Source organism: Protomyctophum parallelum (assembly GCF_964188405.1).
Source record: "Protomyctophum parallelum genome assembly, chromosome: 21".
Taxonomy (NCBI): Eukaryota; Metazoa; Chordata; class Actinopteri; order Myctophiformes; family Myctophidae; genus Protomyctophum; species Protomyctophum parallelum.
This window is the reverse complement of record NC_139713.1, coordinates 6574047-6588946: the sequence shown is the minus strand read 5'-3', so window position 1 is coordinate 6588946 and position 14900 is coordinate 6574047. Positions and strand designations below refer to the sequence as shown.

Sequence of the window (14900 nt, the reverse complement as noted above, 5' to 3'; positions counted from 1 at the left end):
TTGCTGGGTTTTATGTCATCAACATGATTCACAACCTCGACAAGAAGAAGGACGATGATGACGGCGGAGGATGGAACCCTTTCCAGCACCTGGAGAAGACTGTGGTGCTGCAAGAGGCGCGCGTCTTCAACGAGACCCCCATCAAACCCAGGGTGTGCCTCCGCATTCTCACCAAGATCGTCTACCTCCTCAACCAGGGGGAGCACTTTGGGACCACAGAGGCGACGGACGCCTTCTTCGCCATGACCAGGCTGTTCCAGTCCAACGACCAGACCCTGAGGAGCATGTGCTACCTGACCATCAAGGAGATGGCCAACATCGCGGAGAACGTCATCATCGTGACCAGCAGCCTCACCAAGGACATGACGAGCAAGGACGCTACGTACAGAGGACCCGCCATCAGAGCCCTGTGCCGGATCACCGACGCCACCACGCTCCAGGACATCGAGAGGTACATGAAGCAGGCCATCGTCGACAAGGTGCCCAGCGTGTCCAGCTCGGCCCTGGTGACGTCGCTGCACATGGTGAAGAAGATGAGCTGCGACGTGGTGAAACACTGGGTGAACGAGGCCCAGGAGGCCGCCTCCAGCGACAACACCATGGTCCAGTATCACGCCCTGGGCCTGCTCTACCAACTGAGGAGGAACGACCGCCTGGCCGTGTCCAAGATGCTCGGCAAGTTCACCTCCTCCAAGTCTGGCCTCAAGTCTCCGTTGGCCTACTGCGTGCTCATCCGCATCGCCAGCAAACTGCTGCACGAGGCGGAGGGAGGAGGACACGACAGCCCAGCGTTTGACTTCATCGAGAGTTGCTTGAGGCACAGGACCGACATGGTCGTTTACGAGGCCGCCTCCGCCATCGTCCACATGCCGAGCTGCACGAACAAGAAGCTGGCCCCCGCCGTCGCCGTCCTCCAGACCTTCTGCAGCTCCACCAGAGCTGCCCTGAGATTCGCCGCGGTGAGAACGTTCAACAAGGTGGCGATGATTCACCCGTCCGCGGTGATGGCGTGCAACTTTGAACTGGAGAAGCTGATAACGGACTCGAACTGCAGCATCGCCATGTTGGCCATCACCACCCTGCTGAAGACGGTCCGGGAGAGCGGCGTGGACGCCCTCATGAAGCAGACCTCCTCCTTCGTCTCGGAGAGCCGCTCCGACGAGTTCAAGGTGGTCGTGGTTCAGGCCATCGGCGCTCTGTGTCAGAAGTATCCCGGTAAGAACAGTGTCATGATGGACTTCCTGTCCAAAATGCTCAAAGACTTCGGCGGCTTCGAGTACAAGCAGGCCATCGTGGACTGCATCATCGGCGTCATCGAGGAGAACCCGGAGTGCAAGGAGGCGGCGCTGGCTCACCTGTGTGAGTTCATCGAGGACTGCGATCACATGGCGCTGTCCACAAAGATCCTGCACCTGCTGGGCAAAGAGGGCCCGCTCTCGCCCTCGCCGGCCAAATACATCCGCTACATCTTCAACAGAGTGGTGCTGGAGAGCGAGCCGGTCCGCGCAGCCGCCGTCAGCGCCTTGGCGAAGTTCGGGGCCCAGAACGACGACCTGCTGCCCAGCATTCTGGTTCTCATGGAGAGGTGTATGATGGACAGCGATGACGAGGTGCGCGACAGAGCGACCTTTTACATGAACGTCCTGAAGCCGAAAGAGGAGGCCACCTGTTCCGAACAGATGACCCTCAACGCCACCTACATCTCCGGTGGTCCGTCGCTGTCTATTCCTGACCTTGAGAAGTCTCTCTACCAGTACACCATGGAGCCCTCAGAGAAACCGTTCGACATGAAGACGGTTCCTCTGGCCACCGCTGAACAGATGACCGGAACCGCTTCTGCCGCCACCAGCACCAGCAGCAGCAGGCTTTGGGAGAAGCCGGCCAGCATATCATCGTGCCAGGACGGCTACCGGCAACAACTGGCAGGCATCCCAGAGTTCCAGGCGCTGGGTCCCCTCTTCAAGTCCTCCGAGGCCGTCCAGCTGACGGAGGCCGAGACGGAGTACGTGGTGCGCTGCGTCAAGCACACCTTCTCCACACACCTGGTGCTCCAGTTCCACTGCGACAACACGCTCAGCGACCGCGTCCTGCTGAACGCCTTGGTGCAAACGGAGCCGCCAGAGGGCTACGAGGTGCTCCACTGCATCCCCGCCGCCAGCCTCTCCGTCGGCCGGCCCGGGTCCTGCTACGCCCTGGTGCGCCTGCCCGAGGACGACCCCGCCGCCATGTCGGGCACGTTCGGCTGCACTCTGAAGTACCTGGAGAGACCCTGCGACCCCTGCACCGGAACGCCAATCGACGGCGGCGGCTACGAGGACGAGTACATGCTGGAGGACTTGGAGCTGACCGTGGCGGACCACTTCCAGAAGGCCCCGAAGCCCGATTTCAAAGCGGCCTGGAATGAGGTCGGCGGCAAATTCGAGAGGGAGGAGACCTTCGCTCTGGCCTCGTCGGTGCGGACGCTGGACGAAGCGGTGGGAAACATCGTCGGGTTCCTGGGCATGCAGCCGTGCGAGGGGTCGGGCAACGTTCCCGCCCAGAAGAACTCCCACGTCCTGTTGCTGTCCGGCGTGTTCCGGGGCGGTCACGACGTTCTGGTTCGAGCCCGCCTGGCTCTGCTGGCCGACAGCGTCACCATGCAGGTGACGGTGCGCAGTGGACACGAGACCGCCGTAGAGGTCATCCTGGCGTCCATGGGTTGAAAGGTCACTGACCTCCTATAGCTCTGGACCATAGCCCTAATGCCGTTGCTGCTTTCAATGTATTGCCCTCGCATGAAATGCAGACCAACCAGCCTCTCGACTTCTGCTAAAATAAAAAGATCGATTTCGCTACTCACCAATACAAAGATGGTTTTGGTCATTAGAAAGACTACTTTCCCCGGTGGACACACTCTTGACCCCCACCACACATATAAAATGCAAAGTTTTTGTCCAGAAAAGGATTTTTTTTCACCGGAAAGAAAAATCTTGTCAATGGGATTTTCTCTTGGCAATATCGGTAGAGGGCGCAGTAACTAAAAGTATTTTCTTCCGGTGAAAAAGAAATCCTTTTCTGGCCAAAAAAAATGCATTTTATGTGTGGTGGGGGCTCAGAGTGCGTCCACCGGGGAAAGCAGTCTTTCTAATGAACAAAACCATCTTTGTATTGGTGAGTAGCGAAATCGATCTTTTTATTTTAGAAGAAGCCGAGAGGCTGGTCTGCATTTCATGCGAGGGCAATACATTAAAGTCCCATAGTAGGCCTAGCTCTAATGCAACGGCATTAGGGCTATGGACCAGAGCTACTGACCTTCTATGAACATACCAAACCCAAACTTGGTTCCACAATGATGATGGATCTAATGTTTCATAAATATACAACCCATGTGTTTTGGGTAAATGAGTAAAACATTAAGAACGTATAACACCTTTTTTTCCTTCCTTTTAATCACCTTCACGAATCAACATGTACATTTCTATGAACTTTCACAAAACATATTCCTTGGTTTGTCAGTTCACTGTTATTATGGAAACCATGTGAGAAGGTCCATATTCTGTCACTGATAAACATAATGGTAACATTTTATGATTTTACACAATCTCCCACACAACACAACACAACACATAGCCCAGGTTCCCAAAGTCTGCGACCCGCCAAAATAATCATATTTGAACATCCTGACAAGCACTTGGAATTGTAGGCATTATCATTACATTTAGTTTGACTGTGTTCCACAGATAAATATCTATTTATAAATGCGCTACATTTCTGTACGTATGTCTGTAATCCACGTCTTGGAAACCGTTCGCCGCACCTACTTCAAATTCGACACACATGTTCCACACCACCACAGGGAGTGCAGTGCCTGGTGTTGAGTCGGTCGGACCCACGGTTGTCCAGAACAAACACAAAAGGCCTCTCTGCCCAGGCTCTGGACACAGGGCCCCTGCCCAGGCTCCATATATGGAGCTGGCCTGTTCTGACATCACAATAATGTTCTGACATCTGCATAGACTCCATAATATTTGGGCATGCCTGACAAAATAACTCCATATATGGGCATAAAAGGGACACAGACATAATATATGGGTGGGGCATTAATTTCCGACTTGCATCGTTCCAAGTAGGCCAGTGCCCAAGGGGCACCGCTCTAGTTGTGTAAATAGGCAAACTATTACTATACAGGCTCACAACGCCTTGTAGATCGGCTATTTCCACAATGTTTGACAAAGGATTGGAGACTCCCAGTTTGGGAACCACTGACATATGCATTTATCTGAGAGGCCAACTGAACCATACATACAATTAATAGCTCCATCTAATGTCCACACAATGTCTACATTTATACTAAACATTTTTAGGTATTTTGTTTTACTTTCTTCATATTTACAATTTGATACTTTAACTTTTACCCTATAACATTTACTCGAATATGAATTATATTATATTATTACAAAACACACTAAATAGAATAGCAATTCTTCTACATTTTCTATAATTGTGTAGACTAGTAAATTAAGTAGCCTAATTCAGGTGTTTAACAATAATTTAACTTTTTCATTTTACACTTAGTCTCAAGATTGTAAAAAGATAGGCCTATGAGCGTCCATTTGGTTACCAACTCTCCATCATTAAGCTGGGGACCAACTGGAACACCCTCACCTCAAATCAAGGACCACTGGTACAGAACCGCTGTTTTACACCATGGCAATCTGAGCGCCCTGTAATGAATAAAGAAGTTTCTCAGGTCCATGATGATGAAATGCTGGAAATAGAGACCCCTAGTGGCAGTTACGAGGAACACGTACGGCAGGGGGAACGTGCCTTTCATTTGATTTACCCAGGCGACAAATCAGAGGTGACTTTACTGAGCGCAATGGTGGCGAGCAGCCAATGGAAATGAGTTGTGGAGGCCGACGCGTTTGTTGTCGCGGAAGTATATGAGCAGATTTTTGTTTTAATTCCGTTTACAGCAGTTGGAAGAAGACACAGCAGCACACAATGAGTCTGTCTCTACGGTAACGACATCAACATTCATAATATATTGATCACATTGCAATATTGCTGTTCAATTCATCATCCTGGGTTGAATTTGAAACGATTTAAACTGACTTAATTTGTAGCTAAAGGCAGCTAGCAGTTTTAAGTAGATTTAAGAGATTATAACGCTTAAAACACGCGTCTGCTATATGTTCAATACTATACCTTCATAATTAGCGTATGTTGTTAATTAATCGACTCGCTATTCCCTAAGTATTAGTTAACTCATTAGAAATGTGCAGCTGATTTATTTAAGTATTAACAGTTTGCAGAATTTACATTACATTTCAAGCACAACTCAATACAGTACATTATTTATTCAGCGTTTGAGCCGGACCACCATCTGATGACATTTAGCCTCAGACCCCAAACTAAAGAATATTGTTTTTGTTATCATTGAATAAGATGTTGTCCACAACTCCATGTTTTATTGATAACACAGGAGAAACAGGCAAACGTTGATCAAAATAACACGTATTATATTAATTCTCTAATTGTGTAGACTTATTGTAAATTAAGTAATTCAGATGTTTAATAATTTAACCATTTGGTTTCATTTTACACACTCGAGTTAAAGACCTTAAGGGTCCATTTGGTTATCAACTCTCCCATCATTTAGCAGAATGGGGACCATCTGTAACCCTAGCCCTGGTCCAATAAGGCTTACAGCAAGCCTCTCTCTGACGCCTTGTGGAAGTCCCTTCCACAGCCCTCTGGTCATATTTACACTCCCGTGCGCTGTTTTTCTAATACCAGCAAATAAACAAAACGACGTCACCACTCACCGAAACAAAGCCTGCTAGACCTTAACCCATTCTGACCTGAGATCAGATTCATAACGAGGTTTCCACTGGACACACACTGGTCTGATCAACCCATTCTGACCTGAGATCAGATTCTAAAAAATGTCAGTGGCGCGCTACGAGCTTGTAGATCTGCTATTTTTCAATAGCTAAAGCATAACATGATGCTAACACCAAAACGGGTGCCCGCCCAAAATGGGTTAAGGTAAAAGTCTATTCTCGAACCTGGTTAGCGTCTCAGGTCCCCAGTTTCTCTCTAAAATGCACTTTGTGCCATTTTAATAACGCAATGTACCCTGAATTTAATGACGGTAACGCTATCCTACACTCGCGAACCTCCAGTAATGTGATCCTGGCGGTTCGAGAGTGTAGGATAGCGTTACCTAGTTAAATTCAGGGTACATTGCGTTATTAAAATGGCACAAAGTGCATTTTAGAGAGAAACTGGGGACCTGAGACGCTTCCCAGGTTCGAGAATAGACTTTTACCAAGGTCTCTGGTCTAGCAGGCTTTGTTTCGGTGAGTGTTTACGTCGTTTTGTTTATTTGCTGGTATTAGAAGAACAGCGCACGGGAGTGGAAATATGACCAGAGGGTTGTGGAAGGTGGCGTCAGAGAGAGGCTCGCTGTAAGCCTTGGACCAGGGCTACTGTAACCCCCTCTAACCCCCTCTAGGACCCCCAGTTTGACATGCATGTGCAGTTAGCCTTGAATCAAGACAAAAGATGCATTTTATGGAGTTTGACTTTAGCTTTGTGTTGATTGATTTCATACTATGCTACGAGGATGAAACAACAAGCCCTAAGAAGGCCTTATTGTTTCCATTGTGGTCCATAATATGCATATTCAATTATAGATTATATCACAAAAGCAAAAGTCAGACTCGATAAAAATCTATTGATAGTATCTTCTTGATCCAAGGCTAATGATATGCAGAAGGACAATTAAAGACCCACATTTGTTAAGTTACATTTTCCATCTCTGGTACCCTAATCAACACTAAACTATACAATCCTAATTCTGATCTTGTGCAAATGAAACACGTCAAGAGTATTCAGAAGGACTCGAATGCAGAAAACAGCAGGCAACAAGAGGCAGAATCCAGTTAACTCAAGTCTTTACTTAACCCATTCTGAACGGGCACCCATTTTGGTGTCAGCATCATGTCGTGCTTTAGCTATTTAAAAATAGCAGATCTACAAGCTCATATCGCGCCACCGAGTGGCGCGATACGAGCTTGTAGGTCTGCTATTTTTTGAAAATTCGAAGAACGACTGACATTTTTTAGAATCTGATCTCAGGTCAGAATGGGTTAATCAGACCAGTGTGTGTCCAGTGGGAAACCTCGTATGAATCTGATCTCAGGTCAGAATGGTCAATAATACCATAGGTATGTCATCAAAAGGCAGGGCAAGGGGCAAGGCAGAAAACGGGAGGTCAACTTCTCACAAGTTCTCAGTCCAGGAGCAAACAGGAAAGCATGTGGTTCAGGCTGGAACACAAGACAAAATGCTGATGTTGAAGCTCACTCACTTATATATAGCCTCAAAGTAATTAGAGCAACAGACAGCAGGTGAGTAAAGCAACAGGCAATTTGGCTGCCTGGCTGGTTATAGAAGGGGAAAGAATTAGCACTCTCAAAACAACAATGCAGATTACCGGGTGCACGGCTCACGAAGAATCCCTTGAAGAGAGAGATATTAGCCAGCACTAATACAACAATTGGGACACATTCATAGGGGGGACCTGGGAGTAACACTCTAAGCGGTCTGTCTAGAAAAGGGGCTTTGCTGGGCCACTTTACATCCTTCACAGGAATATAAACATATATAATATAAACCCCCAGGGAGGAATGCAAGGGCCAGGTTTAGGGACTCAGGATCGATCGATTGATTGATTGATTGAAATTTGTATTTCACAGTATGCAGAATGGGTACATGTCAATTGTCAAAACGGAAGCACAGGTCAATACAAAAACTGTTACAGTGCCCAACACCATGATAAAGCATTACACTTGTTTACAACAGGGTCCACCATTCTCAATTCATCAGAACATTTAGAGACGTACAAATATACACTTCTATAACAGGAGGTCATCATAATTATAAAGGAAGTAAAAAGGGAATAACGTATACATACAGTCAGTAAGGGGGAAAGGGGGGAGGGGACTCCAGTTTTCCCCGTTTGAGAACCACTGATGTAATATCCCGTTAACGTGATATTAATGTAAGTACCGTAACTCTTAATTATTTCTCATCGGCAGAACCGAACTTGCGGCGGACAAAAGCAAACGCAAGAAACGAAGAGAGCTCACAGAGGAGCAGAAACATGAGCTCAAAGAGGCCTTTGAGCTCTTCGACACCGACAAAGATGGAGAAATTGACTACCATGAACTTAAGGTGAATAAACAGCAAACACTGTAGAAATATCATGTTATATTAACCCATTCTGACCTGAGATCAGATTCATACGAGGTTTTCCACTGGACACACACTGGTCTGATGAACCCATTCTGACCTGAGATCAGATTCTAAAAATGTCAGTCGTTCTTCGATTTTTCAAAAATAGCAGACCTACAAGCTCGTAGCGCGCCACTCGGTGGCGCGCTATGAGCTTGTAGATCTGCTATTTTTCAATAGATAAAGCATAACATGATGCTAACACCAATGACCAATGATGCTAACACCAGAATGGGTTAAAGAGGGTTAAAAACAATTGGCTACTCTAAATTAAAAAATATATACTGTATATATACAAAATTAAATGTTCAGCTATACACCAAATTAATAAAAAAACAGTCCAGTATGATATTCAATGTGATACTTCATACTGTGATATTGTTTCTAGGGATGGAGTTTGATAACAGATACCCGAAATACCCAGATAACAAGCTTATTTGAGTATGAGTACCCGTTATCAATACGCTTTGAGCATATTGAGCATAGAGGCTCATGCCGTCATGATTAAACAATCAAGACATGATGTGATCAAGAAATAAATGTAATCATCCATGCTGGCACAAACATGTCGGTCTAAAAGTGTATTGATACCTGCCAACCAGCGCTGTCCGGGTAAACAACATTACGCTTTTAAACTCGTCTCTCGTCTTTCCACAAAATAATAGAACATGCTCGATAGATAGTGCTCAGATTAGCGAAATAATGAATAGATAAAGGTCCACTCTCAAATGATTCCATTGAAGAATTGTTATTAACCCATTCTGACCGGGCACCCATTTTGGTGTCAGCATCATGTTATGCTTTAGCTATTTAAAAATAGCAGATCTACAAGCTCATATCGCGCCACCGAGTGGCGCGATACGAGCTTGTAGGTCTGCTATTTTTGAAGAATCGAAGAACGACTGACATTTTTTAGAATCTGATCTCAGGTCAGAATGGGTTAATCAGACCAGTGTGTGTCCAGTGGAAACCTCGTATGAATCTGATCTCAGGTCAGAATGGGTTAATCAATACAGTTTGGTGGTTCTGCTCTGTTCTATTATTTGATTCATTATATCTGTACTACAGGAATTGTTGAACCGTATTTAAGAACACACCAAAAGTGTATTTGTGGGTTTTTAGGTGGCAATGCGTGCACTGGGCTTTGAAGTGAAGAAAGTGGATGTTTTGAAGATACTGAAGGACTATGATAGAGAAGGAAATGGAAAAATATCATTTGAAGACTTCAGTGAAGTTGGTAAGTGAAGCTCTGCATCGATTCATGTCGTTTGTATTTAATTACTACGAGGCTACCCAGCGTTGCCTGGTTTGTTGCGTGTGGACTGGAGGGGAGGCAGACTTTTACATTTGCAAAAAAAAGAAAATGACAACTATCGCCCACTCGTGTACTGTCACAAATGGCCTGTCTAACATGTTCATTTGGACAGTTTTTACATATGTTTATTGTATGTAATTGTGTGTGAGTTTGGGTCTGCAATAAAGACATTAATTCATCCAATAGCCAATATCACCATATCATGATCCAACCTTAATTTCCTTAAATGGGCATATTAGTCCACAGTACAGACACACAATGACACAACAAGACAGACCCACAGAAAGGCAACCTCAGCGTTGTTATTACTTGCTCAAGCACAGCGCACACGTACTGTAACCGGCTGCGTATGTCGGTGTTGTGACCTGCCTAAGGCAGTACTGTACGTTTGGTGATCGGCTGGTATGTTGTGGTAAGAATGGTGGTCCCTTATTGGCTATCGATGGTGACGTACTGTAACTAAGGTACATTTCAAGGTTGGCATGAGGTCAGCAGTTGTAATAGACATTGACTGCCATTGCCAAAGATCTTTGTCAATTGAAGCCTAATTTTGATACTGACGCTGTCCGCCATTGACAAAGATCTTTGTCAATTGAAGCCTAATTTTGATACTGACGCTCACTGCCATTGACTGAGATTTCAGTCAATTGCACTTTTATAGTGCATTCGGTCGAGCGACCCATAATGCTACTCACGTTAGCCTGTTAGCTAGCTGTGTTGTTAGCACAACATTGGATCGTCCATCTTAGATCGCCTATCCATTTCTTTCAACTGCTTTTATACTGCTAATTGACAGGAAATGGCGGCTTTTCAAAATAAGAGCTCAAATTTTAAAAAAATCTGGCAGTATTAGATCCTAATTTTTCAATAAATGCTGGCAGTAATTAGATCCAAATTTTTCAATAAATGGTAGCAGTCAATGTGTTAATTAGTAGCAGTACTTGCGCGCTCTGCTTGCTGTATGGCCTACTTATGCGCAAGTTGGCACCTCGACAAAGTGCATTTCTAGTTATTACTTTTGTATGTTTTACAAAAAACTTTACGCGCTGGTTTTGGTCTCACAGTCACAGATCGCATCCTGGAGCGGGACCCCAAGGAGGAGGTGCTGAAGGCCTTCAGGCTGTTCGACGACGACGAGTCCGGCAAGATCAGCGTGAGGAACCTGAGACGGGTGGCCCGGGAGCTGGGGGAGAACATCACGGACGAGGAGCTGCGCAGCATGATAGACGAGTTCGACACCGACGGAGACGGAGAGAGTAGGTTCACCGCTCGCTGTCACGTTGCTCACATCCAGCCAACCTTTATGACGGAGTACCCAAGTCCTGACTGATGTAACTCCCGCTACCCCTGGGTCACGGTATTAATTATTTCTAGAGCGACTCACAGTAAGCAAGAACAAAACATCATCAGGTACATCAAAATAGTCTTCAAGAATCCTACGTGGCCTGGGCCGTGGCTCAGCGGTCCAGCCACCTTGGCTGGTAATCCAGTCTGGCAGTGTGCCGCGGGTTCGACCCCCGATCCCCACGGCCTTTACTGCATGTCTCTCCCCCATCTCTCTCCCCATTTCCTGTCAGCCTACTGTCTGTCCCTCCATAACAAGTATAAAATAAAGGAGAAAGCCACAACAAACAACAAACATCATACGTAAGCTAAGAACCTAACAGTGGAATATCTATATAATGAAACTATGCGTAATTGCGTATACATTATTGAGTGCTACTGTATGCCTACATGCCATCTAATTTACATAAGTTGAGCCTTTGCAATGTGCCTGTAAGGTCGTTGAGGCTAGGGCAAGTGCTACGTCTACTGTTAAAAGGCAAACACACGCACGCAGGCATGCACGTGCACACAGCCACACACACACACACGAGTGAGAGAGAGGAATGCTGCCGCACACATAGCATTCTTATCCCCCATTTGACTATTTCATGCAGAAAAATTGTGGGAAACTTATGGGCAAAAATTACGAAACTCGCAAATTACGGCCAAGTAATTGCTTGTTTGAAGTGGATGGGTTGCACGCTTCTTGAGATATACGAGTCCTACGCACTCAGAGATTTGCGGAATTTATAGACGGATTAGATTCTTGCGATTGTGAAATCCTAGAGGCGCTCTCACTGTTGCATTCTCACATAGCAGAAAACCACCAGGGTCTATTAATACACACACACGCACGCAGGCAGGCACGCAGGCACGCAGGCAGCCAGGCAGGCAGCTAGCTTGCTGCTGAAACATTAGTTATACTGACTTTTGTATTAACCCATTCTGCGCGGGAACCCATTTTGGTGTTAGCATTATGTTATGCTTTAGCTATTGAAAAATAGCAGATCTACAAGCTCAGTGGCCCAGAGTGGCGCGCTACGAGCTTGTAGGTCTGCTATTTTTTTTTAAAGTCAAAGACATTTTTAGAATCTGATCTCAGGTCAGAATGGGTTAATAATAATGACACTGTCAGGATGTAATAGACATTTTTTTAATCTGATCTCAGGTCAGAAGAATGGGTTAAATAATGGCATTAATGTGGCGCAAATTTCAAAAGTGTATGTGTGTGTCAGCATCCTTTGTATATTTCATGGATTGAACTGAACATTTTTTTCACAATGTGTATTAAATGTTAAATCCGAGCAATCTTGGTTTCTGCTCGGTCATGAAGTGTGGATCATGACCGCAAGTGGCCGAAATGAGTTGTCTCAGACTGGGTGCCATAGTAACCATAGAGATAAACTGTGAAGTTCAATCCGCGAAAGAGAGAAAAGAAACGCTGATGTGGAAATCTTTTAATTTGTAAATAATTCTATTTCCAAAATAAATAAATAATTGAAATGAGGAAAAACAGCTGATCTACAGCCTCTCACACATTTCGTGCAATTTGACTGGTACTGGCCTCACGATCCCGCCTAGTGTAACGAGACGGACTGGGTTATGATTTGGGGGGGGGGGGGCCTTGACCTTGACATGAAACCCATAAAGACCAACCTACGCACCATGGGTGACCGGTCGCCCCCCGAACTGTGGAACGCTCTCCCCGCCCACCTGAGAGCCCCACGGTCGGTCGACACTTTTAAGAGAGGACTTAAAAACTTTCCTTTTTACCAAAGCATTTTTATAGCCTTGCCCTTATGTTTTAAATGTTCCTGTTCTTTTGGATGTTTTTAATGGTGTTGTTTCTTTTGCTTTTATTCATTTGCTGTAGCACTTTAAGATTCTCACGAATATAAAGTGCGTTATAAATAGAATCCATTATTATTATTATTATGAGAACATAATTATGTGAGAGACACAGCATTAACTCACATGTGTGTTGCTTGCTGTGTGTGTTGCAGTAAACCAGGAGGAGTTTCTGTCCATCATGACCGGAGACTCTTGATGGCGCTGAGACTGGACCGCTGTGAGACTGGACTGGACCGCTGTGAGACTGGACTGGACCGCTGTGAGACTGGACTGGACCGCTGTGAGACTGGACTGGACCGCTGTCAGACTGGACTGGACCGCTGTGAGACTGGACTGGACCGCTGTGAGACTGGACTGGACCGCTGTGAGACTGGACTGGACCGCTGTGAGACTGGACTGGACCGCTGTGAGACTGGACTGGACCGCTGTGAGACTGGACTGGACTGCTGTGAGACTGGACTGGACCGCTGTGAGACTGGACTGGACCGCTGTGAGACTGGACTGGACTGTTGTGAGACTGGACTGGACTGCTGTGAGACTGGACTGGACCGCTGTGAGACTGGACTGGACCGCTGTGAGACTGGACTGGACCGCTGTGAGACTGGACTGGACCGCTGCGCTGGAGTGGAGTCTGTCCACGTGTGGGAGATCCTTGATTTGAACCATTCCAGTCCCCTCAGCGATTCCCAGTCTAAACGGTCCAATTCCTTAGCGCTTACGTTTATTAACGATTTTCCTAGAGGAGAGTTCTGAATGGACTCTTACAGGCCTGTAACTCTGAGACTGTACACATGGAACCAAATGGACCCTTACAGGCCTGTAACTCTGAGACTGTACAAAATGGAACCAAATGGAGCCTTACGGGTCCATTTGTACACTCAAGAGTAAAGGTGGTTGCACACTGGATGCGTTTTTTTCGGATTTTTAGCTGCGTTTTTCCATCGTTTTTTCCCCGAAGAACACATCCAGACAGTGTGCAACCAACTTTTACGATGGTCTTTGAAATGTAAAAGTTTATTGTATTTGTATATCGCGACGTGAAGTCCACAACACATCCATAATTACATACCAGCTCTGACAGTCAGTGTGACAAAACCAGGTTCTGGGGGGAAAAAAACGGTCCCAAAAATGTGACGGAAGTTCACGGAACAGATTCCTGGTTCGTCCTCGACGTTGGATCTGGTTTCCTCACGTTCCTCACGTTATTCCGGATCCCAACCTTAACCTTAGTCCATCTCCTCTGTCCCAGAGGAGATGGACAACTTTGTCCTCAGTGGTAAAACATTTTCCATGGACAGAAATTACCTTGAGGTTGAGTTGGATTTACAGTATTTGCCTGATTTTATACATAAAACGTACGTGGATTTTCTTTAAAAAAAGAAAGAGGCAGACCTAGAAAGGTCCCAGTTTTCAGGGTTAAAGGGGTTGGGTGCTAAGTGATAGGGTTTCATGTTTTAAACAGCACATGTTTTGTTAAAAAGTTGTATATTTTGATAGTAATCATTGCCGTGTGTGTTTGTTCAGTAACAGGGATCTGTCTCTCCAGCTCTTTTAACCCAAAAAAGAACGGGAACCCATTTTGGTGTTAGCATCATGTCATGCTTTAGCTATTGAAAAATAGCAGATCTACAAGCTCATATCGCGCCACCGAGTGGCGCGATACGAGCTTGTAGGTCTGCTATTTTTTGAAACATCGAAGAACGACTGACATTTTTAGAAACTGATCTCAGGTCAGAATGGGTTAATCAGACCAGTGTGTGTCCAGTGGGAAACCTCGTATGAATCTGATCTCAGGTCAGAATGGGTTAAAACTCATTCAGTGCCAAATGACGCCTATGGACGCCTATCCCGTGACGCCCTCGTTGCCATGGGCGCCTTTGGACGCCTTTTTGAAAAAGGAAAAAAAAATATATATATTATTTTTTGAAAATTCCTCTAATCTGGTGTTCAGGTGATGATATTCACATTACATGCACAATTGTATTACAAATTCTTTATTTTATTTATAATGGACTTCGGTGGCAACGAGGGCCAAAGCTGGTATCCACCTGGTGACACTGGATGAGTTTTAATACAAAATAAAATCAATGTTCAGGACAGGATGCCAATTTTATCCAGTCAGGAC

The 14900-nt window shown here is 45.8% G+C and overlaps 2 protein-coding genes and 1 long non-coding RNA gene across 3 annotated transcripts; all 3 read left to right on the top strand.

Moving 5' to 3' along the window:
* Positions 1-23: 23 nt before the first annotated feature.
* LOC310878623 (coatomer subunit gamma-2-like) lies at positions 24-2702 on the top strand (the record flags this gene model as incomplete). Its single annotated transcript, XM_083792975.1, has 1 exon — positions 24-2702. One exon carries the CDS (start codon positions 24-26, stop codon positions 2700-2702), a length of 2679 nt encoding a protein of 892 aa, XP_083649101.1.
* A 2224-nt stretch (positions 2703-4926) lies between these two features.
* On the top strand, positions 4927-13071 carry cetn3 (centrin 3). Its single transcript, XM_083793466.1, has 5 exons — positions 4927-5000; positions 8088-8223; positions 9406-9520; positions 10663-10854; positions 12928-13071. The coding sequence occupies exons 1-5, from the start codon at positions 4984-4986 to the stop codon at positions 12969-12971; spliced, it is 504 nt and encodes a 167-aa protein (XP_083649592.1). The 5' UTR covers positions 4927-4983; the 3' UTR covers positions 12972-13071.
* A 167-nt stretch (positions 13072-13238) lies between these two features.
* On the top strand, positions 13239-14252 carry LOC310879129. Its single transcript, XR_014570944.1, has 3 exons — positions 13239-13874; positions 13928-13957; positions 14030-14252. It is a non-coding gene; the product is annotated as an uncharacterized lncRNA (long non-coding RNA).
* The last annotated feature ends 648 nt before the right edge of the window (positions 14253-14900 follow it).

Coding starts and splice junctions, on each gene's coding strand:
- cetn3 (XM_083793466.1), top strand. Junction 8,224..9,405: donor TTGACTACCATGAACTTAAG/GTGAATAAACAG, acceptor GTGGGTTTTTAG/GTGGCAATGCGTGCACTGGG. Junction 10,855..12,927: donor CACCGACGGAGACGGAGAGA/GTAGGTTCACCG, acceptor TGTGTGTTGCAG/TAAACCAGGAGGAGTTTCTG.